The sequence below is a fragment of the Protopterus annectens genome, chromosome 3.part1, assembly GCF_019279795.1.
Source record: "Protopterus annectens isolate FY-2018-M chromosome 3.part1, PAN1.0, whole genome shotgun sequence".
Taxonomy (NCBI): Eukaryota; Metazoa; Chordata; order Ceratodontiformes; family Protopteridae; genus Protopterus; species Protopterus annectens.
The window spans coordinates 1,073,785,354-1,073,812,362 of record NC_056732.1 but is presented as its reverse complement, the minus strand read 5'-3'; the positions used below and the strand labels follow the sequence as shown (position 1 = coordinate 1,073,812,362).

The following is a 27,009-nucleotide window of genomic DNA, read 5'->3' as shown; positions in this document are numbered from 1 at the left end:
AAATGAGGAGAGGTTTTGATATCAATTTTCATTTTGAGAATAAACTGGTACGATATACAAAACAAAAAATGCAGTTTTTGAAATTAAAGTTGTCATAAATCCATTTTTGAAGTTAAAGTTGCCATAAACCCATTTGATAAAAGCAACTCCAACATGTCAAAATACAAAATAGCACATGGAAAGTGTAACTACTGGCCCCCAAAAGACAGAAACATTTTTTTTTGTTTCTGAAAAAGGGGAGGGGTGCAATATGTACGTGTACCTCATACAATATAGGCAACTTTATCCTCATTCAGAGTCCTTTATGTAAACAGGTTCATAGGTTCCAACTCAGCCTACAGCCAAGGATGCCATCAAGAAGCTCAGACATACCATTCAATATTGATGGGAGATTAGTAGTTTCCCCATTAAGTACATTTTCCCTGCATATCCAAGGTGATAATTTGTGTTCATCCATCCAGTCAGCTGGGCTGGACTCGTGGTCTGGTTTCTTGTAAATTACTGCACATTCTGAAAGTACAGCTGTGGAGCTTGCAACACTCAGATTTTATATCTTTTCTAGACTTTCACATTTTTGCAAACCAAATACTTCAGCTGTACATCCACTTTCTATGCAAGAATAAAACACCTCATAGAAAAGACACAACTACAGTTTACGACGCTTCTCAGTAGTTTTCCACATGGTACTGCATCTTCAGTGAAGGGTGTTCTATGGAACTACAAAACACCCAACGGCAGATTTAAACTCTCAAGACATTATCCATCTACAGTAAGCTTGTTCACGTGATACTTGGCTATGTTACACAGATCTGGGCTTCCCACTCACTAGACACAGGAGTTTCAACTCCCATTAGAGACTGATGGGGAATGTGTCCACTAATAATAATGATGATGATGAAGAATGCAGATTTAGACTTTTTTTTTTACCACAGACTTCAGGTTAAGTTTCTAGACTTTACATTTGTCTCCAGCTGCTGTGTGTGTGTGTGTGTGTGTGTGTGTGTGTGTGTGTGTGTGTGTGTGTGTGTGTGTGTGTGAGTGTGTGAGTGAGAGTGAGAGTGAGTGAGTGAGTGAGAGTGTGTGAGTGAGAGTGAGAGTGTGTGAGTGAGAGTGAGTGAGTGAGTGAGAGTGAGTGAGTGAGTGAGAGTGAGTGTGTGAGAGTGAGTGAGTGTGTGAGAGTGAGTGAGTGAGTGAGTGTGTGAGAGTGAGTGAGTGTGACACAGAGAGAGAGAGAGAGATATGTGACTATGCATCTGATATGAAACTTCTGTGCATCATATATGGATATATTTCTACACACTAACACATTACTTATCTAAAATTAATCAAAAAATTAAATAATGGCTTGCCTTTTCTCAATGAGCTCACTGGTGATGGTCCATACACATGTTCCTGGGAGGACGTCTCTGTCAAAAACGCACAACTTTAGTCTGAAGCTGGACTGCTCCAATTGCTTGATCATCTCATGGACAAAAGAAATGTCAGCTCGGCAGTAACAGATGAAGGCATCAAACAACTCAGGCATGCCTCCTGCAAAAGTGCAATTGTTAAAATTTACTGTCTCTGTTATTGATAAACAAATGTCACTGCTTACCGATAAACTATGGCATAAAACAAGAAAAAACAAAAACAGTTGAGACTGTATCTTAAAGTAAAGCATTAGTACAAACAGCTCTCAGTGACATGGTATAAAAACCTTCACAACAGCCTGTTTTAAATGTGTTAACAATCAATGTGGAATGGTGGTCAAGACAGTGGGCTGGGGTCTCGGTGCAAGTTGGCTCTGATTCAGAAAGTCTTACTCTCAGTGTAAGTGACTTACTTTGGTGCAAGGCCTATCTATAAACAGACTTACTATGGAGATCAGATTCCAAATCACCTGCTCTCAGTGTAAGTCTTTTGGAATCGGGGCCAGCAACTTTCATAATGATGACTTCACAACCCCCTACTCAACAGTGAAACATAACTGTTAAATATGCAAATTTCGTGCAAGACATATAGCTATAACTCTGAATTACTGCTGCACATGGTATACAATATCACATTTCAATATCCATAAATTAGCAATACTTCAGAAGGGGTGGCAGCGGTGGTGCAGCGGTTAGCACTGCCACCTCACAGTAACAGGTTCTCCGTTTCGATCCTCGGCTGGGGTGCCTTCTGTGCGGAGTCTGCATGTCCTCCCTATGGTCGCGTGGGTTTCCTCTGGGTGCTCCGGTTTCCTCCCACATCTCAAAGACATGCTGTAGGTGGATTGGATACTCTAAATTGGCCCTAGGCGTGAGTGTGTGCATGTGTGTGCCTTCCGTGGAAGGTTGAGTGCCGGGCTGGCAACTCAACACCGTAAAACTCCACTGCCAATCATGTGCGGACAGGTGATACACTGTGGTGACCCCGAACCGGGAAACAGCTGAAAGAAGAAGAAGCAATACTTCAGAAGAGCAGCATTTTTATTTTTATCAGCTGATTCAGCTACTCAAGCTATTACCCATAATTCTGCATTTTAAGCTAAAACTGCATATTTAGAAACTTCTCCAGTTTTTATTTGTGAATGTTCCTGACTGGACAAATATGCACTCACTCAAGCCAAAATCAGCTTTTGGGCAGATAAGTACCCCTAATGGCACCCACCTTTTACTTCTGGGTTGAAAAGTTGTGGTAAATTGTTTATGTTTGGTAGAAAAGGGAACTGTCCATTTGGCAGGCAAATCCTATACAATGCTTTTCACATGGCTTTTCTTTTTTGTTTAGGGGAGTCAATGTCCACTCTTGTAAAATCTGTTGTTCTTTTACACCCAAGATAATTCATAGTCAGCTGAATAGCATGAATATTTTTCTTGAGAACCAAGGATTAAAGGCCCTTACACATTCCTCCACAGAAACTAGCTCACTGCCATCAGATGTCCCCATTTCAGTAACAAAAGAAGAAAATATATACTAAAGAAAATTCCAAAGCAATCCTGCCTTCAGCGTCTCTTTACTGGTCACAGACTGATGATTCTATTGTGGACATTTCATCAGCCTGAGGTTCTCAATCCCTCTAGTGTTGCTCCAAGAGACGCCGCTAAGGGGTTAGGAACAGGGGTGGTCCTCCTTAATCGGATGCCAAGCTGTCATTCAGAAGGGAGAAAAGAACTTTCAGTTAACAGACGGTATGGACGGGATACCTTAGATTTTAGTCCGGGATGAGGTAACTAGCTCCTTTATGTAGGCTTGGGCATTCAATATGTCCAAGACCATAAATCTTGTTACCCCAATGGAAAAAAAATCACAGATGATGAAACGCCTTTCTCTACCTTCCACTATGGCTGATGCTAAGGGTTCTAGGAATGATTAGAATAATTTTGCTAAGGGACTTTTCAAGGCATTTCCATCTCTGCAAATTTCTCCACTGCCAGCATGTCCAAAAGGGAAAAGCTATCCCTCTTCATCATCAGAAGAGGGTCTTGATTATGATCTCAAATCAGTCCACCTTGAGGAGAGCATTTCTATCTCCCAAGTTGAGACTTCTTTTTCAGACACTATTTCTAGAATGAAGGAATTTTTCAAAAGAAGGGAAAAGAAATTTCCAAGACCTTGAAGGAGTACTATGACCTTCTTCACACTGTTCCCCCTAAACCCCTTGCGATTCCACCCGTTATGGGGCTGTAGAGGATACATTTAACTCTGCCTGTTCCTCACCTGATATCCAACATCCTACTCCAAAAACCTGATAGGCTACATAAAGTGCCTGATTCTCAGAAATACATGTTTAGAAACCCTTTGGCTGACCGTTCTGCCATTTCCTTGAATAAAGATAGATCTTCAAAACCTTTAACTTCTTCCAACCCAGTGACAAACACGGAAGAATTTTAAAAGATATAGTAAGAAGGTGTATATAACTTCTAACTTGGCCTTTAGAGTAATAAACTAACAAGCTCATACAGCCAAATTCCTCACTGCCATCTTCTCTGATATGAATTAGGTAATTTCTAATTTACCTCCTTTGGAAGTTAAATCGTCCCCTGGTCAATATGCTTTCTTCAGTTTCCTTAATCACTAAACACACCTTGAAAAGTTCCTATAATGCTACTGATAAAGTTTCCACAGCTTCAAGCTCAGTTATGCAAAGATATGCCTGGCTCAGACTGCAGAGTCTCCCTGAAAATGTGACATCTCAGACCCTAAATTCTCCTTTAAACAAAAGCTTTTTTTAGCAATTCTTCTGCTGAAGTCTTAAATGTTTTGATGAGATAGGAAAGCTTATTCAGGGAGTTAAGCAAATTTTCCAGTCCCTTGTTCCAAAAATTAGCATAATCTATCCCTCCAGTCTGGGACTTTTTCTTAAAAAAAAAAAAAAAAAAAAAACACCATATCCCAGACAGCATCAGAAAACAGGGAAACAACAATAAAGGAAAAAATGGCAAGGGGATACCAAGGGAAAAAAGTAAAGAAATGGTCAGCAGGCTCCTTCCCAAACAACAAATCTGCTTGACTGTATGACCTTTCCTTCCCTAGCTACACTTTTCTACCTCAACCAACCTTGCAAATTAGAGAAAAGAGGGGGACTCTAGAGGAAGTTTTAAGGCAGCAACTTGGTCATCTTTACTCACTTTTCCAAAATGCTACAAGTTTAACTTTTTTCCAGGGTCAAAACTGCTTTTTCTAGATCTATTCTTCTTGGACTCCTGGAGTCTGGCCCTGCTTCCACCACCCTTCCTATATAAGCTTTGGCAATCATCCCATATAACTAGGAGCTACTACAACCGTGACCTAATGAAGAAAGTACAGTTTTGTACCTACCATAAATGTAGATGTTCAGGCGGTCCCGCAGTCAGCCCGAGTTCCAAAGTCTTGGCCCGGCGTCGGTTGCTGTCGCTTCTTCCCTGATGTCAGTGCACCAGGGGTATATAAGAGGCATCCAACGCCATTTTCTTCAGTTTTTCTTGCCCCAGATGTCAGGTGCCCCCTAGTAGGTGGGCAATATATATTGCCAATGAAACATGTATAGAAAATACAAATAATACCTTCAGTTATAAGCAAATACACCACAAAGGTTGTATGAGATAGTAAGGTATAGAAAAGTTCAGGTAGTTCAGAGGGGATGGAGGGAGGGTAACCTGGACTGCAGCAGTGTGAACACTCGAACATCTACATTTATGGTAGGTACAAAACTGTACTATGTTCATCGTGTTACACTGCTGCAGTCATCACACTTGGGTTGAATCCCAAAGCTAAGGATGGGTGGTGGAGTTAAACAGGGTTTGGAGAAGCTAGTAGGCCCTGCAGAACTGCAGTGGCAAAACCATCTCTAGTCTTAGAGTATAGAGGTAAGTAATAGTGCTTGGTGAAGGTATGCACTGAACTCCAAGTTGCAGCTTCCAAAATATTCTTGGTTGGTACCCCCCTGAGAAAGGCTGTTGATGTAGCTGTAGCCCTGGTGGAGTGGGACCTAATGGTAACAGGTACCGGTTTCCCATGATGTGTGTAACAGGAACGTATGCAATGCCCTATCCATTTTGAAATGGTCTGTTTTGAGATAGCTTTTCCTTGTGATCCTGTAGCATAGGATACAAAGAGCTGGTCAGATTTACTGAAAGCCTTAGTTTTATCCAAGTAGTAACGTAATTGCCTGTGAATGTCCAAAGAGTGCAGGAGTCTTTCTCCTTTGCTCTGGGGGTTTGGGAAAAAGGTGGGCAAATGAATGGTTTGGTTTTAGGGCCACACTGGATACCACCTTTGGCATAAAGGAAGGGTTAGTCCATAAAGCGACTCTGTCTTTATGAAAAATGAGGAAAGGCTCCACTGCCATTAGGGCCTGTAGCTCTGAGACTCTTCGTGCTGAAGTTATTGCTAGTAGCAGGGCAGTTTTCCATGATATAAACTTGATAACTCTGCTGAAATAGCTGGTTCAAAGGGCGGTAGTGTAAGCTTTTCCAGAACAAAGTTGAGATCCCAAGTTGGTGTTGGTGCTCTCCTGGGCGGTCTTATGTTCTTAGCCCCTCTGAAATACTGTACTAAGAGTGGATGTGAAAATAAAGGAGGATCCGTGTTGTAGTGAGCTGAAATCGCTGAGGCGTGGATCTTAATAGATGAAAAAGAAAGTCCTCTGTGCAACATCTCAGTTAAGTATTGTAGAATCCGAGGAATGTTTGGAACAAGGGGATTTTGGCCTTTAGCCTGGTTCCATGCGTAAAATCTTTTTCATTTGTCTGAATAGGCTTTCCTGGTGCTGGGCCTCCTGGTCTCCAGAATGACATCCATAACAGCTTTAGATAGAGGTGTTGGCTGGTTGTTTAGGTAATTTGCCATGCAGCCAGATTTAAAGTCTTGAGCTGGCTGTGTAGAATCTGATTGTTTTGCTGAGTGAGCAGGTGAGGAATTTGGGGTAAAATCCATGGTGGGCCGTGGGCCATGGTCCTTAGTACTGGATACCAGTATTGGAGTTGGCAGTCTGGAGCAATGAGTATCATTTGTGGCCTCTCTAATCTGACTTTCAGCAGCACCTTTGCAAGAAGAGGCAGTGGAGGAAAGGCATACACTGTTAATGTTTTCCAACTGAAGGAGAGGGTGTCCACCTTCCAAGCTAGTGGGTGGAATGTCCTTGTGCAATATTTTCGAAGTTAGTAGTTTTGGGGGTTGGCAAACAGATCTATGTCTGGGCATCCCCATTTTTGAGTTATCATTGCAAATACTTGTGGATCCAGTTTCCACTCGTGGGGATCCATGATGTTTCTGCTTAGGTCGTCTGCCAATGCGTTTTTCTTTCCTGGCAGGAATTGTGCTTGTAGTTGAACTTGGTAAGTCAGTGCTGTGTTCCACAAGGTCATTGCTTGCCTGCATAGGGGGTAGGAGTGTGTGCCCCCTTGCTTGTTTATGTACCACATAACTGTGGTATTGTCTGTCTTTATTAGGAGTTGTCCTGGATGTAAGAGGTCCTTGAAAGCTGTTAGAGCATTCTGTACAGCTAGCATTTCTTTTTGACTGATATGCAGATGCCTTTGATCTGTGTTCCATTTGCCCTGAATGCACCATCCTGCCATGTGTGCTCTCCAGGCATAGTCCGATGCATCTGTTGTTATAGTTTGCCTGGCTGTGGGCAAGGTAAAAGGCTGACCCTTGTTGAGGTGACATGCCTGTGCCCACCATAGGAACTCCTGTTGAAGGCAGGGAATGAGTGGTATCATTGTTTCCAAGCTGTGGCTGTGCTGTGTCCATACGCTCTTCAGGTACCATTGTAATTTCCTCATATGCAGTTTTGCAAATGGTATTAGGAGTATGCAAGATGCCATGAATCCCAAGGCCTGCAGAATTCTTCTTGCAGGGAGTTGGGTCTTTGTTGCCATCATTTTGAAATATTGAATCGGCTGTTGTTGCTTGTCTGGCGTGAGATAAGCCATCTGGGCCGCTGTATTCAAGCTGGCACCCAGGAATGTTATGTTCTGTGAGGGCACTAATTTTTATTTCTTTTCGTTTACTGTGTACCCTAGGTAACTTAAAAGGTGTTTGACAAACGCCAGATGCTTTAAAAGAATGTCCTTGCTTTCTGCTTGAATAAGGCAGTCGTCCAGGTATGGGTATATTTGAATTCCTCTTTGTCTGCAGTATGCAATTACTGGTGCCAGGCATTTTGTGAAGACCCTGGGCGCAGTAGATAAGCCAAAGGGCAGTGCAGAGAATTGATAATGAGTTGAACCTGCAATGAAACAGAGGTATCTTTTGCAATTTTGTCTGATAGGGACATGCAGGTATGCCTCATTGAGATCCAACGTTTCTAGTCAAGCCTTCTTGCCCAGCATGGGAAGAAGCTGCTGTAGTATTAGCATCTTGAATTTGGGTACTTGGAGATAGGTGTTTAGAATTGAAAGGTCCAGAATTGGTCTCCAGGCTTTGTCCTTTCTGGGGACTAGAAAGGGTCTTGAGTAAAATCCTTGTCCTTGCTCCTGTGTAGGTACCTGTTGAATGGCTCTCATGTCCATGAGAGCTGTAATTTGTTTTTGTGCCTCCGCCCATTGATTTGGTGGCAGGTTTGGCATTCCTTTTATCCTTGGCAAGGTGTGAGTGGAATCTGTATCCTTGTGAAACAATGTTTAGGACCCATTTGTCTTTTGTAATGATGTGCCAGTTGTCTGCAAAAAGTGATAATTTTTCCTCCCAAGGGAGCTGCCAAGAGAGATTTGCTTGGCAGTCTGAGGGTTAAGTCATTGTGTTTGTCTTCTGTTAGCTTGGGGCCTGTCTTCTCCTCCTTTCTGGGTAGCGGTACCCCGTTGGCGAAGTTTGTAAGGGCCTTGGGATTGACCTCTGCCCCTTGGGTGTCTGTATTTGCCCCTCTTTGGTCTGTCAGATGCTGGAAAGGACCAGTTTTTTGTTGGCCAATTTCTGCTGAACCGAGGGGGTTGAACCTGTAAAAAATCCTTGACCGTCTGCATAGATTTTGCCTTATCCTCCATTTTCTTTAAAACCTCCTCTGCCTTTACACCAAATAAAACATCCTGCTGTAAAGGTGCATCCAATAACTTTGCTTTAACATGATCAGGCAGGGTTTGTTCTTTTAGCCGTATGACAGACCCAGTCACTGCTGCTCTACAGGAAGCTTCCAATGAATCAAATCCACATTGTAAAGTATATTTGCCCACCTGTTCAGCTGCATGTAACAGATCCTGCATTTCCTTGAAATCAGGCTGCTCTGAGTGTGTGCCCATTTTTTGTTTTAATTGAGACATTAGGAATTGCTGATATTTTAGCATGTGAAACTGGCAATTTAAGGCTCTCATAGCTAGAGTAGCTGAGGTGTACACCTTCTTTCCCCATCTATCTAGTGCTCTGGAATCCCTTTCAGAGGGTGCAGGATTTTTAGCAATGGAGGCCTTGACCCCTTTGGGACCCTGGGAAATTGTTTCTGGGTCAGCAACAGGGCTTTTATATAGGAATTTGTGCGAGTCAGGGACTCTGTAGTATCTGTCTGGTTTGGCTGGAGCAGGAGGTAGAGAGTCTGGGTTAAGACTAGATTCTAGGTAAACATCATCCACAATGTCTAACACAGGAGGGATAGCAAGTGGTCTGTGCTGGGGAAGTAAAAGGAACTCTCAGAGCCTTTTCTTAGAATCAGAATAATCCTGGCCTTCGCAGTGGAAATGTTCCCTCATGGTATGTAAAGTTTCCCCAAAGGAGTAGTCTTCTGGTGGAGATGCTGAGGGAATAGACTCTTCAGCATCAGAATCCTCATAAGGGGGAAAAGAGTATTCCTGTTCCTCAGAAGAATCTGAGGAAACTGAAACCTGGTCAGAGGAAGCATAATCCTCCTCTTGTCTTGGCCTTTTTTCAGGAGGGAGATGGGAACCCCTGATTAGGGTAATTAAATCTTCAGCCATCTTAAGTATTTGTTTCTTAGGCATGGGGCCTTGTGCTGGAGACTGATGTACAGTCTTTTTAGATTTTAATGGAGTTTTAAGCTTAACATAAGATTTAATGGTGAGTGTAGTCGGCCTGAAGACACCTTCTGCAACCGAAGGCGTTTCTACTGCACCGGAATCTCCTTCTGCTATGGAGTCGGAAGGGCCTAAAGAAGAAGTAGGCTGCGCCTAGTACTCTCCGCTTGTGAATCAGAAGCCGCCTGGGGTTCTAATTCAGCGGTCGTCAGGGGCTGCGTAGGCGCCTCACTGAAAACCGGAGAACCGGCGACAGGTCCAGCCGAGGCCTCGGAGTCTGGTTTGGGTCTAGGCTGCCTATCCTTATCCTTGCGGTTTTTTATGCATGCCGGTCATCGGTTGCTCCGACAGCATGGTATAATTAAATTTCCTACCAAAGTAATATCGGGCGAAATCGAACCGACGTTTGATAGTTCATTTATTAAACCTAGCACAAAACCGGCAACCTGTGACGTCGTGGTCTGGGCTTAGGCAAGGAATACAGTAAGAATGAAAGTCCTTATGAGGTATTTGCTTCCCACAAGAAATGCAATTGTTAACTTTTTCTGACATCGGACTGAGGCAAGAAAAGGTTCCCCAACGGGGTACTTAGCTTTATTGAAGACTTCTGTTTGAAATTCGATTTGAAAATCTCAGGGGTCGGCCGACCGGCACTTGTGAACTGCTTCTGCTTCGGGCACCACACGGCAAGAAAGACTGAAGAAAATGGCGTTGGATGCCTCTTAAATACCCCTGGCGCACTGACGTCAGGGAAGAAGCGGCAGCAACCGACGCCAGGCCAAGACTTTGGAACTCGGGCCGACTACAGGACCGCCTGACGGCAGGATAACCCAAGTGTGATTACTGCAGCAGTGTAACTCGATGAACATCATAATAAAACTGTGTATCTAAACTTACCGTAACAGTAGATGTTCGAATAGATCACTGTTGCAGTACTAAAACCCTGTCACCCATATATTCACATTTATCTATCGCATTTCTAATTCATACCCTTCTTCTCTCTTTTGACTGGGATGAGGTTCCTCTCCCTCCATAACTTGCTATGACACAGGGGCAGATATATCCACCCTTAGAGGCAAGGAAGCTGTGAATTTCACTCATACATTCCCCCTTTCATATAGCACTCTTATACTGCAATGGATGTACAGGCATGACAAGGCACCCAAACAAGCTCTTGTATGCTGGCAGGATGCATGATCCTTGGCAAGATGCTTCCCATACAGCTAGAAGCTACTGCAACAGTGACCTCTTCAAACATATGTGGTTATGGTGAGCTTACTTGTACAATTTCCAGCCTTTTAGCAATCCAGAAAACAGTTAGGGCTTAAAAAATGAGCTTATATGTCTGGTTCTTAAAGAGTTTGCCACTTTTCAAACTGGATCTACAAAAGAAGATGTAGATTCTGCCACCTTATAGCTCATGCTAACCTAGGCAAGTACCAACATAACAAAGGACTTGCCAGGCACTGATTTAAAGAATAACTTGCAGTTAATATAAATAAAAAATAGATGGAAAATACAACCACAAGTTTACAGTTAAGAGTAAAGCTGTAATGAAGACTTTGGCAGTTGCAGGAAGGAAAAGAGGGAGCTGCTGTCTGTGTGGTTTTCAACAGCTTGAAAACAATCTTTGTTCCCAACAAGTAAACTTTTCTTTGTGGCCCATGTTACACTTGTCTGCAAACGTCTCATATAGCTCTTGCACTGCACTTCTCCACCACAACAATTACTATTGAAGTACCCCACACCGACTTACATTCATGAATGCAGACAATCCTTCTTACTTGGACATGGTTCTTGAAAAGATCCTGTTCTAGAACTTGTGTCACTTCATGCATCAGGCTCATCTTTCTCCTGCTATTGCCATCATGCTGATATCACCACGCAATTCTCACCAGTATAAAAAGGGAGATTACCTGTACTTCACAGACAACTATTTCCTTGTACAGAATTTGGCTTCACAAGATATTCAGTTAATTCTTGTATACAAACTTCAGTACGGTTTTACACGCAGTTTTCAAACTTTCTTTGTTGACTTACATCATGGCTTATCAAGGTATTCTACACTTCTTCATGCTTCTCACCACAGAAACAATTAATTTTCTGCATTACTATCATGACAGTGACTTGAAGTGCTTGTTACTTTTGATGACCCACAACAATTTAATAAAGTATATTTCTTTCCCGAGATTAAATTAAATCCCACAACTGAAAGAAGAAGCACAACCTTTAAAAAAAGTTTTCAGGAAGGAACAACTTAAAAGGGATGACCATTCGTCTGCAATCTCCCAGTGTCAGGGAATCTAGAGCAGTAAAATGCAGCAGAAAGAAACCAACTAAGAAAAAATAAAATACTTCTCGGCTGCACAGCTGAATGGAAAAACACACCAAATGGACCAGCACTTTAGCGTAAAATTAATTTTAATCTCCGCTTTCGTCAATCCAGACTTCATCAGAAAAATCAAACACATTGCAGCTCCACATGATTTAAATACTAAAAAAAAAATTACATTCAATTAAAACCAATTAAGGTTGATGCAAAATTTTTTAAAGTAATAAAACATCACCCATTGTGTTGCATGCTTTGTGGATGTAAACTCTGCGATCTTGTAAAAAACATTTAATATTGATGGCATCATTTAAGCCTGGAGGCTGATCAGCTCTCAACTGAATCTGCCATCTAGTTTCTCTTTGTTCCAAATAGTTTCTAAAATTACCACCCCTCAAATTTAAATGACCCTGTTCTAAAATGGAGAACAGATTTTTTTTAAAACTGGAACAATTTAATGTATGCCTGTATAAAGCATTGTTGACATCCTTCTTCTTAATGTCATACAAATGCTCCCTAATCCTGGTCATTTACTGTCTAGTTGTCATCCCAATATAAAAAGAAGGACATGAGCTATACACAGCAACATACACAACCCCTGTGCTTCTACACGAAAAATAGCTAAACACAGAAATAGTGTATGGTATATGTTCCAAATGTATAAATGGTCTTTCCAAAATGTATCTACACATGTTACATGTGAGACATTTGTGCATTCCTTTGTTGACACTAAAAATTTTTGTTTCAAACACGTTTGTCCCTCCCTTTTTCCAACAAGCTTTTTAAGTTTAAATCTTTTTTATAGAAAAATCTAGGGTTCTTCCCCACATTATTACATAGTTCACGATTACCTCTGACAATATTCCAGTTGTCAGAATCTTTTTAATGCCCAAAGCCCCACTAGTTATAGGCAGATTATAGCTTAAATGCATGTCATTACATGATGTTCTTTTTGGAATGACTGCAACTGCTTTAGTCAAAAAGGGTGAATATCTACCTTTTCTACCATTCCAAACATATTTAATTTGATCATCCAACATTTTTCATTATAACCACGTTCTATAAACTTTTTAATGTATAAAAATTAATTATGCAAACATTTGTCATCACTGGTCATTCTGCTGGCACGAATAAACTGTCCCTTAGGAATATTTCTTTTCATGTGAATAGGATGTTGACTAAAAAAATGTAAGTAGCTATTTGTGAAAGTAGTTTTTCTATGAATGCTACTATTAAATCTACTAGTCAAATGATCTCATTCCAAGTGGACATCCAGAAAATTAAGGGAAGTGCCATGATCTCCCAACACAAATTTAAGAAAAGGTGAACTAGAATTAATTGTTAATAAAGCATGTACAGACTCAATGGTCCCCTCAATTACAAAAACCAAGTCGTCTATAAATCTATTGTAATATATTACTTTAAACTGAATAAGACGTGGTTTTAAAAATGTATATTCCCACCACCCCATCACAACATTGGCAAAAGCAGGGGGCAACTGCTGACCCCATGGCTATTCCTTGCATCTGTTTGTAATAACCATTAAACAAAAAATAATGATTATTCAAAACGATGTCAAGTAAATTGCAGTAATAATTAATGATATTATTTGTACTGTTTGTGAATTTGTTTAAATACGACCTTACATATTCAAGCCCAGCCTCGTGGGGTATACACGTGTACAAGGAAGTCACGTCTAAAGTGAAAATAGTATGTACATAGGTTCATAGGTTCATAGATTAGTACTAGGCTAACTGCCCTTGCGAGCCATTTTAAGCCTAGCCAATTCTCCCCTGTGAGATTCAAACCATGTAACTTGCGTTTGTAAGGCAAACACCTTAACCATTAGGCCATCCTCCCAACCCTAATTCTTTATCCCAACTAACAAATTAAAACAAAGCGTTAGAAGGCCACACTGAAAAAACAATCAGAAAAAAATAAATGAAAATTACAGCCAAGCTAGAACTTCCAATGAGTGACCTCCCAAACCTCATGCAACAGAAGCACATGAGATATATGCAAATGACCCTTCAGGGCCTGACATCAGGATCAAACATGGTCTGTTCATTAAACCTTCTGAAAGCTTCTAAAAAATTCCATGAATCCTTTAAAAATGATTCCATACTTTGAACATAAGGTTGTAAAAATGAATCAACCAATAGGTAAATGCCTCAGTAACATAATGAAGTGCAGAAATAATGGGTCTAAAAGGAGGGTCTATCAAATTTTTGCATGTCTTCAGAATGCCGAACACCACCCCCACCTTGGGATTTTCAATGTTGCAAAAATTATAAACATGCACATCCATATCACCTGCCAACAGGCTGTCATACAAAAAAATCAAAAACACACTTGTAAAATTTACTGATTTCAACATTTACTTGCTTATACTCATTTTCATTACTAAGCATGCTTTCCATTTTAGAAACATAATCTCTTTGGTCCATTATTACTAAAATCCCCCCTTAACACTTTTCATAATGCGTATAGAAGTATTATGGCATAATTCCGTCAAGGCAGCCCTAAGTTCATCACTTAGATTATCATTGGTTAAACATAATTTATCACTGCCTGACATTTTTCTAAGGTCACGCTCACAAGTGGACTCAAAGATTTTTTTAAGTATGGTTTAACAAGGGGTTAAAGCTGGAAGGCTTGACCAATGAATGCTTAATGCTTTCCATCTCTTTCATCAAATAAGACAAATTCATTTTTCTAGTAAATTGCTTTCACTCCAAGACAGCATTTGTAATATTAGTTTGCATATTGGGTACAAAATTTAAACCCAATCTCAGCAATTGGATATGGTTTTTATTTAAATTAAAACTAGATAAATTTACAATGTCTTTAACTGAACTGTTATACCTTATTCGTTGTCCGTTGATGAATCCGAAGTCAGCAGGACACCCTGTCCCTTCTTGCGTGTGAGTATGGTCTTGGGCCATAATTGCCTTTTTTCTTTTTCTAATACTAAAAAAGATTTATTTTTGACGACTGGTTCTTTGTCAATATCACTATTGTTGAAAGAAAAAACAGTAGCTTCTTGCTGAGCCAAATTCAACTCAGCCGAACAGGTATGGCCGTCAGTGTTGTGATCCCTTTGCATGTTTCTACTTGAAAACGCCACCGACGGTGTAACTTCATTCATGACCTCACCAAGAGAGGCGGGTCTCATAGAAACATGTTGTTTAAGGTGGACTTGATTAGAAGACTGATAAGTTCTGTTGTTATTGCCAAATGAGAGTTTATTTTTGCTTTGTACAAACATGGTGTACGCACAATCCATCTCATACACTGATATATCACGATCCAGTTTGCTGTTTTTTCAATTTATCAGAGCTTTCTCACATTGTTCCAAATCTTCCAACATTAAGGAAGATTCCATCCTTTCATAGAACACAAACTGAAATTTGTCTTCAATCGTTTGTTCTACCTTAAGAATCTCTTCTCTCAAGATACTAATAAGACTCATTGTTGCACTCTATTAATAATTTCAAAAAGTTAATGCCTGCTTCATTGAAGAAATTCTTTAAACGATTGAAAAAAGGATCTTTTGCTGTTGTACCGTTGGGACATTTAAAGAAGTGTAGTCCCTTTGGAACAATATTTAACCCAATACATTTCACAAAATACTTGTTCTCACGGTCTATGTTCTTGTATTTCTTCAATAGTTTAAGTTATCACATAACTCTTCGTACTCAGTTAAACTGGTGACATCAATAGATCTTTTTGTTTTTAAAAACAGGTTCTCACCATTGTTCAAAGCTGTTGTTATATTTGAATATAGCCCTCTCTGCTTCGTATTTTTAACTTTCCAGATCCTGGTTGTTTTGCCTCCTCACTTCGTTTACTGTAGGTATTCACCTCTATCACCGTGTCGGCATCATCCTCAGATCCCGAACTGGATCCTGAAGCTGACACCTCATTTCTGTTCAAACGCTCATTTAATAACAAATGCAAAGACTTCTTGATGTCTTCCATGGTCTTTAAAAAGACCCGGTTAAAATGTGATTCAGAGAATCATGAACATCATGAATACTGACATCCAGTAAAGGGTCTCCAGCCAAATCAGCCATCGGAGAAGACCACAACTAAAATGCAGCAGAATGAAACCAACTAAGAAAAACTAAAATACTGCTCGGCTGCACAGCTGAAAGGAAAAACACACCAAATGGACCAGCACATTAGCGTAAAATTAATTTTAATCTCCGCTTTCGTCAATCCAGACTTCATCAGAAAAATCAAACACATTACAGTTCCACATGATTTAAATACTAAAAAAACAATTGCATTCAATTAAAACCAATTAAGGTCGATGCAAAAATTTTGAAACTGATAAAACATCACCCATTGCTGTCGCATGCTTTGTTGATGTAAACTCTGAGATCTTGTAAAAAACATTTAATATTGATGGCATCATTTAAGCCCAGGGGCTGATCAGCTCTCAATTGAATCTACCATCTAGTTCATGTGGAACTGTAATGTATGTAGAATATGCTGAACAATTCAGAAATGAAGCTCCGAAGGTACACTGATGGCTGACTAAGAAAACAAGGCGGCCATAGCCACAGCAGGCAAAAGACAGAGGCAGCACCATCTCAGTATCTAACGGTACCAGAAAAGATAATCAGCAGATACAACAAAATAAAACCAAAGAGCATGTGATGAGAGAAATGAGGAGCTTAATAAATTTACAAAGATAACCTTCCAGAACAAACATGCTAGCATATTTAATGTTATTTATAACGTTCCACCCGTTTGAATCCCCCCAGCACATTTTTACTAAGAACTCTGAGGTCTAATCAAGTTCCAAGAAAGAGAGAGACAAAAAAATGTGCATGATAGCAATTTGCTAGAATAAACTACAGCTCCAATGGCTTCTATCGCATCAAAACAGCCATGAACCTTAAATTGGCCAAACTCCAACTCTGGCAATCACAGATGCATGTGGCCCTGTGATTCCTACTTGTGATTAACAATTCTCCTTTTCAATGCAAACCTCCCACTTCAAGCAATGTACCACTTACTCTCATGCAATATACTTTTTTTTTTTCTGCTGCCTTACCCATTTCCCCTATGCCTACTTGAGTCAGGCATTAGCCAAATACCCTCGTAGTGTCTGCATTTTAATTCTTTTTACATGGGATGGTTTCCGCTCAATTTTTTTAATTCTGGAAAGGGCTAAGAATGGGCTTAAATATTTGAACTGGGAACAACTGAAAAGCTAGATAAAAGCTTGTTTGGATTGGCTTAGAATTTTCCAACTTTTAATTTTTCAGGTTGTAAGAACAAGTGTGGGCCGATGGAGAGCCAGAAGGTGGACAGGGATAAATCATTTGAAACGAGAGAGTGACAGTAGCTAGTATGGACTAGCATAGAGTTAAAATGTTTTTCAAATGTTAAACCATCCAATTGCAAAGCTGTGTGCCTGGTCATTGACAGTCTAAAGGTGGGCAGTAGCATCAAGTAGACTGAAAAAAAAAACAAAAAAAACAGAGAAAGGTCTAAGGAAGTCTTTATAAGCACAAATGTGTTCTCTGTTGCTTGCTGTCATAAAAGAGTTTTATTCTCATCTGCCCTCTCATTTGTTTTCCTGCAATGGACACAGAGCCAGGTGCAAATTTTCAAGCAGTGCATTATGACATAATGTCTACGGACATTAAAAAAAATATAACCATGATGCTCATTCATATGGTGGAACTGAAAGTATGTATGGGTGGGAACACATACTATGTCTGAAATCATTGCATCTCAGAGTACTTCTCAGAATGTGGAAGTACAGTGATCTCAGAGTTAGTTTGTATAAACAGAAGTGTGTGGGTGGATGGGGTAAAGCCTTTGAAAAAAGTACACTTTAAAGGTGTAACAGTGGGTTTCCAATTTTACAATTATTGTTTGAAGTGCCAGGATTTGCACAATGCAGTCCTGCACTTTTCCTCATGAGCTAGTTAAGGCTGCTCCCCATCAGCCTCTTTTGGTTGCCTGAGAGGGTGACAATGACCACTGCAGCAGCATGCTTCCGATCCCAGATGCAAGGAGGAAAGACTGCCCCACTACTATGGTTCAGCACTCTCATTTAATAGCTAAACAGTTCTCATATGCACTGAACAAGTAGCACAGCTGGTTCAACCAGTGCATGTGCTGGTCCCACAGAGTAGTGCCCCACCCCTCAGCTCTTCAAGTGAAGAGCAAAAATAAAAAATAAAGGACAACTGCAAAACTTCCAGGATGCTTCCTACTGACCATGAGGAGGGGGGGGGTATGTTCCTTCTACTGGCACACCAACCAGGTGGCAGGATACACCCCCCCCCCCCAGCCATTCTGGTCCTGTTTCTGTGTCCTGCTCCCAACCCTCCTTCCTCACAAAAAAACTGCTTGCTATAAATGTAGCAAACAGCTGCAGCAGTTTATACTCTGCCTGCACAGAGCGTTATGGTGCTCAGGTTTTAGGTAAAAAAATCTTTTCTTTTTTTAAACTCCAGAAAACTGCTTGCTACAAATGTAGCAAACATTCTCTAAAGATTAGACCACACATGGATTGCTACAGTGCTCAAGTTTGACTGCAAATGTAATATCCACTTTTAATATACGGTATTGCACTAAAGGGTGATTAAGATGATGGATGGCCGATCACATCCCCTAACATTTTGCACCCAGGGCACTTGCCCCTCTTACCCTGCTGCTACGTTACTGCACTACACAGCTGTCTACTAATATAGCACAGAGATTGCCTTAGGCTAAAACTGCCCTCACAACTACCTCAGACACGTCATTAAGCAAGTTAACCTCTTTAATAAAATCTGGAGTTATTAACACAAGTTCAGAACACTGAATGCTCTATCTGCCTCAAGAGACCAGTGCACATTGACAGGCACTTTCCCTACTTATAAGATCTGTTAAAGGACAGGCAACTCTTAAAAATTAGGCACAGACATACCCAGCCAGTCCAAGAAAAAGCATCACCTGTCACTTAGCGAAGGGTATAGGTAGTAGTTGTGTTGCCACTCCTCATCTTATTCCAGTTCAAGTAACAGACTTCTACTACACTTACTTTATCTTTCTTAACATTTACACTCAAGCCTGCCTGTATCATGGCTTCTAACACAGCCTATATTTTAGGTATGTGAAAGCCTGTTCTTTTGTACAAATCCAAGCATACTTCTCAACTGGAAAGGCCCCAACCATTTTTAATCAAGAAAATTACATTCCTTAAATCCTTCAACTATCTCGCTAGATTAGCACCACTCTCCTTAGAGGGAATGTGTATCGCCTTTCAAGTCAAGAAAGACCCAGACTTGCTGACTTCCTATTTCTTCATAAAACCAATGGCTCTACAAACATCAGTATTAGGGACCTAAACGTACATGAACAAATAAACACAGCTTGCAGGAAGGATAGATTCCTAATTCAATGCATTTCCAGCCTTTGGAAAAAATTACCACTCTAGATCAAGCAAAGTACTACCTTGTCTGCCTTTAAGGCAAGTTTTGATGAATGGATGGGTAAACTCAAAATTTACACCATGGTTATCATGTATGAGAAGCGCATAGGTTCACAGGTTGGTATTAAAAGACAGGGACAAGGCATGGGAACACTGGCTAACTAACAAAAGCAATGACAACCTTCTACTTTTCTAACAACTTAGGAATACAGCCAAATCCCAGATAAAAGCTGACAAAAAAGCCTACTACATCACTGCACAGCAAAGTAACAAAAACAACCCCAAAAAATTCTGGGCCACTATAAACAAACTCCTGCAACCTGGTAGTGCGTCCACCCCTAATCCTACCACACCCTCATCAAATGATAACATTGCAACACAATTCAATTCCTTTTTCATAAACACAATTCACTTACTTTTTGACTATGACCAAAACATCACTACTACAATCCCCGTAGCAAACAATGAGGGTGTAAAACTCCTTCTCCTTTAACCCCGTCCCAACCCATACCATAAAAAAACTACTCAGTAAGCTCAAGCCCACCAGGCTAGCTGCTGACAACCTCACATCAGAATTCCTCAAAGCTGCCTCCAGTCATAGCCTACCCCATTTCTATCCTCGTCACCTGTACTATCTCTGAGAACTATGTCCCACTAATCTGGAAAGTCTCCTATTATCACCCCACTGCATAAAGGTGGCAACTCTACAGAGCTTACTAATTACAGGCCCACTGCCGCTCTTTCACCACTCTCCAAAATACTAGAAAAATGTATTAATTCCCAGCTTCTACACTACCTTCTCTCCAATAACCTCCTATCAAACCACACAACATGGTTTTCAACCCCGCAACAACCGCCCTCCTCAGTTTTACTAACACAATAAATGAACACAGAAATCAGAACAAATATGTCTCGTCCATCTTTCTAGATCTCTCAAAGGCATTCGACACAGTTTCACACCAAAAACTGCTGTCAGAACTGGCCACATTACATCTCAGTCATTCTTCCCTAGCTTGGTTCCACAGCTATCTAACTAAACACCAGCAGGTTGTTAGATGGCAACAGGAACCATCATCTTTGCTCCCTCTTAACATAGGAGCTCCACAAGGCTCCATATTAGGCCCCCTACTTTTTAACATCTTCACAAATCAACTCCATAAATCCACATCTCTCGCCTCTGTCATCCAATATGCAGATGACTCTACCCTGATATGCTCCGCCCCCTCTGACACAACTACAGGCTATAACACAACAATCCTTCCTAGAAGTAGAATCCTGGCTAACACTAACCTCATACTAAACCCAAACAAGACCAAACTCATGCTCTTTCTCCCCACCAAAACACCCAATCCTTCAGCCACATTTCAAATCTACTCCTCCAACAACACAATTATAAACATCAGCTCACATACCAAGTTACTAGGGGTCACAATTGATAGCAAATTAAAATTCAACCTACACCTCTCTCAAACCATTAAAAAAACACATCAAACTGGGCTCTCTTTACTGAATTAACTCTTTCCTAACTAGCCATTCTAGACTAAGCATCACCAGGACTCATCTCTTATCTACTATTCTCTATGCTTCTCCCATCTTTGCAAACCTTAACAAAGCTGGCCTTACCAAACTTGAATCAGCCTACAATAAAATAGCCAAGTTTGCCACTAGCTCCCCATATAGGTCACACCACTGCTCTGCCCTACAACAAATAAATTGGCTAGAATTCCCACAACTAACCTATACCCAACTTGTCTTTACTCACCAACTAATATACCACCCAAACAGAACCCCAGCTCTACAACAATTACTCCACCCATATACCAATACTCGGCAACTCAGATCCTCGCACAAAACACTCCTCAGAGTATCCAAAAGCAACAACAAAGCCGGGGATGCCCTCTACTCCCCACCACATTTCTAAACTTTGGAACTCAATCCTTCAACACATCCTAAATGCTAGCAACCTACACCATACATACACACACACACACACACACATATATATATATATATATATATATATATACATACATATACACATACACACACACACACACACACACACACATATATATATATATATATATATATATATATATATATATATATATATATGGCATTACTATATTTTATTAACTTTCTCCTTTGTATATTGTACTTTCTTTATTGTCTCTAGTGATTTCTGTTAAATTCTATGTAAAACCGACACTGTTCCTTGTCAATGTTGTTCTTGTTTTATTGGAGCTTTTCTCCCCGGGCCTCTGCTGAAAATGGGCGCACACCCAGATGGGCTATCCCGGTCAACAAATGTAAAATAAAATAAATAAATATTAGGCTATCGGCCCTAGGACCCATACAAGCCTAACCATAACAATTCCCTGGTTATTTCTTCCCACAATATTTACTTCCCTGAACCCCTGTCTAACAGGGCGACTGATGTGATCCTCGGGGTGAATTTCCTATCTACCATCCAATCGTCAAGGTTCCCTTTGAAGAGGGCCAAAGAGGCGCTCTGCTTGAAATGTATGGGCAGTCTATTCCAGAGTCTGGGGAATCTCTAGGTCAGGAACCTATCCCTCCAGCATGTTTTGTACATTGTGATGACAAGGTTTAGATCCCTGGAGCGTGTGGCTCTGAGGGATTGGGATTTCTTTAAGTGTAGCATGTCCAGCAGCTCTGGGTTTGACATGGCCTTGTATGTTAAGCAGAGATCACCTCGGAGTAGACAATATGTGACTATATAGCTGGAGTTTTTTTTTTTAGAATGTCAGCATAAGGCATCTGCTTTAGGCCTGTGATTCTTTTAGTGAGGCATTTCTGTGGCCTTTCCAGTTGTTGCAGATGTCTTGACAGGTACATACCAAACAGGGCGCTGTATTCTATAATGGGTCTAATGAGGGATGAGTACAGTGGGACAATGACCTCCTTTTTTCTGGATGAAATGCCCTTAGTGATGAGGTGTGCCCCACAGAAGGAATTCCTGACGGCTGCGGCGATGTGGTTATCGAAGGTGAGACCACTGTCCACCTGTGTCCCTAAGTCTCATCACACTTTCAGTGTTTAGTATACTGCCACCTATGTGGTAATTCATGGGTACGTGTTTTTTCCCCAAAGAGGATAACTATACATTTCTTGGCATTGAGCTTGAGCCCATGGCTCTGGCACTAAGCATCTGTTTCTGTAAGGCCCTTTTGTAGAATATCCACATCATTTGGGGATTCAATAATGGCTCCCAGTTTGCAGTCATCCGTGAACTTTGTTAGTCAGAGTCCCTTAGTGTTGGCCTGTACTTCAGAGAAGTAGATGCTAAACAAGAGTGGTCCCAGGACTGAACCCTGAGGTACTCCACTTGTCACTTGTCTGGAGCTGGATTTGGAGTCGGCTATTTTTACAGTGTGGGTTCTGTCAGTAAGCCAGTTGGTAACCCATCGAGTGATGCAGGGATTAATGCCCAGTTTAGTAAGTTTATCTATGATTTCAGAGTGGGGGATGCTGTTGAAGGCTTTGGCGAGGTCCAGATAGGCTGTGTGGACCACCTTACCTTCGTCCACAGCTCTGGAGACTGATCTGAAGAAGTCAATCAAGTTCAACAGACAAGACTGGCCCTTCACGAACCCAAACTGAGTGGGGTCCAGTGTTTGAAGGGTGCCAATGTCTTTGCTTATAAGTTCCATGATAATACGTTCCATGGCCTTGTAGATCAGACTCATCAGACTGATGGGGTGGTAGTTCCCAGGATCCAAGGTAGATCACCCCTTGTGGAGTGGGATAACTGTAGCTGTGCACCACTCAGTGGGCACAAGGCCTGAGGTGAGGGTATGATTAAACATGACACTTAGGTGAGGTGCCAGTTCATTTTGTAGTTCATGTAGTACACAGCCCGGGATGGCATCTGGTCCCATGGATGCTGTATTCTTAGCTTTGGATAGTGCGGTTTTTACCTTTGTGGCCATTACTACTGGAATTTGGCAATCTTTCGGTACTGAGATGGGCCCTTTAGGGGGTGAGAGGAGGGTGAAGTTGGCACTGAATCGATCTGCCAGGATACTGGCAATATCCTTGGGATCAGTATATTTAATGCCATTCTGTTGTAGCTCAAGGCAGATCTGAGCATTGCCGTTTAGATTCTTGACATAGCTATAGAATGCCTTGTGGTTGTCTTCGGAATCTTTGACAATTTTATTTTCGTAACTAGCTTTGGAGGATTTTATGAGGGATCTCAGCTTCTTACTGAGGCTGGTGAGGGAGTTTTTTTGCCTCCTGGTATTTTCCTCTTTTCTGAAACAGTTTCTTCCTTTTGTTGTAAAGCTTGTTTATGGCAGGGGACCACCAGATTGGCTTCCTTTTTTTGGAGGAGACTGTCTTGGTTCTATTTGGGAGGACATAATTCATGCACGAGTGGATGTGTTCATACAATGCCTTAGTGTAGGATTCAGCAGTTGAACTTTCTGACTTGAGTAGCATAAAGTTGGCTTTGGAGAATTTTTTTACGGAGATTTCCTTATGGGGGGGGGGGTGGATGTCAAGGGTGATTAGCTTATGGTCAAAACTGACCAATGAGTGGGTGACCATAGTTGTGGGGCATCGATTTCCCTTGTTGGTAATGACTAGGTCTAGGATACTGGAGCCCCTGGTGGGACTATGGATTAGTTGATTCAGGGCTTTGGAATTTATGAATTCCAAGAACCGTTGGGCAAAAGTGCTGGTACATGAGTAGTTTTCCCATTTAATGGCAGGGTAGTTGAAATCACCCAGTATTAGGATGTTTGGTTGTATCTTAATATTTTCCAGTATGTTTAGAAAGGTGTAGTGAAAATCTTGGGGCATGGTGGGGGATCTGTAATAAACCACAATTTGGATTGCAGTCTTACCTAATGTTAGTTTCACCTGGAGAATTTCAGGCGACTTGTGTTGGGCAACTAGCCTGGTGGTGTGAATATCCTTGGTGAATATGTACACTCCTCCACCTTTAGTGTTTCGGTCCTGGTTTGGTGGCTGAAAAGTGTGGTAAGAGTTGTAGCCTGGTATTGCAGGGGTGCTCTCTGGAGCCTTGAACCAGGTCTCAGTTACTGCACAGACATCGATGTTCTCCATTTTTAGGAGTGCCACGAGAGAGTGCATTTTGAGGTTTAGACTTCTAGCACTGAGTAGCATTACCTTCAGATTTTGCATGCTTGTACCTGTTATGGTGATGGTTTTGTCCTTTGAACTTTGCCTAAAAAAGGCACTCTAGGGGTAGCAAGAGCCTTAGCCAGTAACCTGAATCCCAGGGGTGACGGGTGCAGACCATCTCTGGCAAAACATCATGGTCTGTCGATCATGTTTTCCCAGGCAGACAGATACTGGATCCCCTTTGAATGACACCAGAAGCTTAGCCAGTTGTTGAAGTCAATTATTTTGTCCTTATACTGTGGTATCATTCTGGGCGAAGGCAGGATTACTCAGGACTAGGGTCATACCTGCTGGGGCCACAAGATCAGAGAACTCTTCCATGTCTCTTTTCATGTAGTCCAGGGAGGTACGTCTCAAGTCATTCACTCCAACATAGACAATGACAGAGTCGTATTTGCACTTGTGGAGTGACTTGAGTGCATGCGTTATGTGGCGGATCCTGGCATCCGACAGGCAGCCGACAGTAATTTACTCCTTGTTCAGCCTGGTGAGTGGGACATCAGTGTGCCTGACTATAGAGTCACCTATGACTAAAGTGTTGGGTACGTTGTCTTGCCTTAGGGGCTGTTGTTGGGTGGCACACTGGTGTTGTGAGCTATGTGACACTTTGGTTGTGATTGGTGCTTGTTTGCGTTTCAGCTTCAGAGGTCCTTGTTGCTTGGGCAGGTTACTGTTAAGAGCCTCCACATATGAGGGTTTAGTGTTGCTATGTGAGGGTGTTGGTGGTGTGGGTTTAGAAGAGCTGTGTGTTGCTTGAGGTGTAGTGTGAGTGTTAACCTTCTCCTCTTGACTGTCTAGCACAATCTTGGGCGGAGAGAGCTTTGCTTCCAGTTTTATTATTATTAGCATTATTAAAGTACTAATAAACAGTGGCAAAAACTTTTAACTGTTTCTTAACACGATTTGTATATGGCTGCGCCAATTATGGTGTCTGTGTGTCTGTGATAGTTTACCTAGTTTTGTTCATATATTTCCTATGTAATGAATGACCACGTTGACCAGGTACATGGTGAGTGAGGTTTCAATATTTTATTTATCAGCATCCGAAACATGGCTGGGGCTCATTGCAAGTCAAATTTTAAACTCTATTCACTGAAACAGACCACTGGGGGTACAAATGTTGTTTTTCTTTGGCTGAGGGGATAAGTGGCACCTACTACTATTCTTTGGTCAAGACTAGTGCTTTCAAGCAAAGCTGTACGTGGCTCACTCAGTGCTTGGTGTTGCTCACCAATACAAACTGTACCCCCTTCCTTCTAGGAAGACAGGTAGGTCCTAATGCCATTAAGGCATACTGTCTTCCACGTTTATGTGTGAAGAAAAAAAAGATCTACTGATTATACTATCTTAAACAATGCCCCCAAAGCTACTGCCTCCTTCACCCCACCCTAGTTATGCTTCCACTGTCAAGGTTTGATCTTCCCTGAGTTCTCTGTCAAATAATCAATTCTGGACAATGGATCACCATCAAACTTGGAAACACTATTTAGTTTCTAAAGACATTACAAAATCTGATACTGACCTCAGATTTGGGGACTAGCACTCTTGGGTTGCCCCCGTCACTCACTAACTGTTTCTGTGACTGTGGTGCTTTGTACAGTCTCAGTGGCTGTCTCTATATTATATTCCATTAGTTAAGTTCTCCTAGGCATATTTCAGAATGCTCCTTTTTTAATAAAAAATTGTCTTGCATCAAGATTTTATACTTTTGATAAGGATTCCTACTCTATCTGTACTTCAGGAAGAGCTTCACTGATTTCTCCTGAAAGAACATCAGCTTATAAAGTCTCTGTAGAATTCTCTGTTACTTTGAATGGCTTCAGTACATCGGCTTGATAAAGTTGCTCTATCTTTTCTTTCCTGAATGTCAAAAACTAACAGTTAACTGCATTACTTCCATCACTTCAGATGGTCCCTGCCATTTACCCAGAACTCATTTTCCATGGAGGAAACTAACATTAGTACCTAATCTCCTGGGTTAAAGTCTCTAAATGGGCATTCTTATTACAAATATGATGCATTTACTGGGTTTTCTGTATGGGCTTCCTTTACGATGGGCATTACCATCTTTAATTCATTCTGCAAACTAACAGTATTCTACTAAATTTTTAAATGTTTTTTTCTCTTCCCAAGTTTTCTTGGCATGCCGTTACTTGATAACCTGCTGGAGAAATAATTTCAAATACGGTAAACCTAGCTGAAGCAAGTGACACTTCTCTGGCTGCAAACAGTAACAGCTTGTCCTAATTTTCATTATCTGCATCAACAATATTCCTCAGTATGGACTTCAGTGTTTTATTAAATCCTTCTACAAATCCATTAGTCTGTGGACAGCAGGCCGAGGTCTTCAACTAACTAACTTTAAAGCGGTGAGATGATTAATGTAGACACCCTGACATAAAAGGAGTGCCTTGTAAAGTAAATATCTCCCTATTAACACTCACCCTGGAGGATAACAATACAGTTTCCCAGATAACTGCCTTAGTATTAATTTGTACAACAGCACTGCTTTTGGAAATTTCATTGCATAGTCAATTATGAATAGTATATACTGACACCTGCTGCTACATTTTACTACTGACCCCCACAATGTCGTCCAGAGATGTTCAAAGGGCACTTGTACAATAGGTATTGGGATAAATACATTCTTCTAGGATGGG

At 41.1% G+C, this 27,009-nt stretch overlaps 1 protein-coding gene across 1 annotated transcript in view; it reads right to left on the bottom strand.

Annotated features, from left to right (window-relative positions):
- The window catches only part of MYD88 (MYD88 innate immune signal transduction adaptor), a 328,345-nt gene that overhangs the window by 57,728 nt on the left and 243,608 nt on the right, over window positions 1–27,009 (bottom strand). Inside the window, exon 3 of the mRNA XM_044067207.1 lies at window positions 1,350–1,530. Coding sequence (XP_043923142.1) covers window positions 1,350–1,530 — 181 coding nt within the window. The remainder of the gene's footprint in view (window positions 1–1,349; window positions 1,531–27,009) is intronic.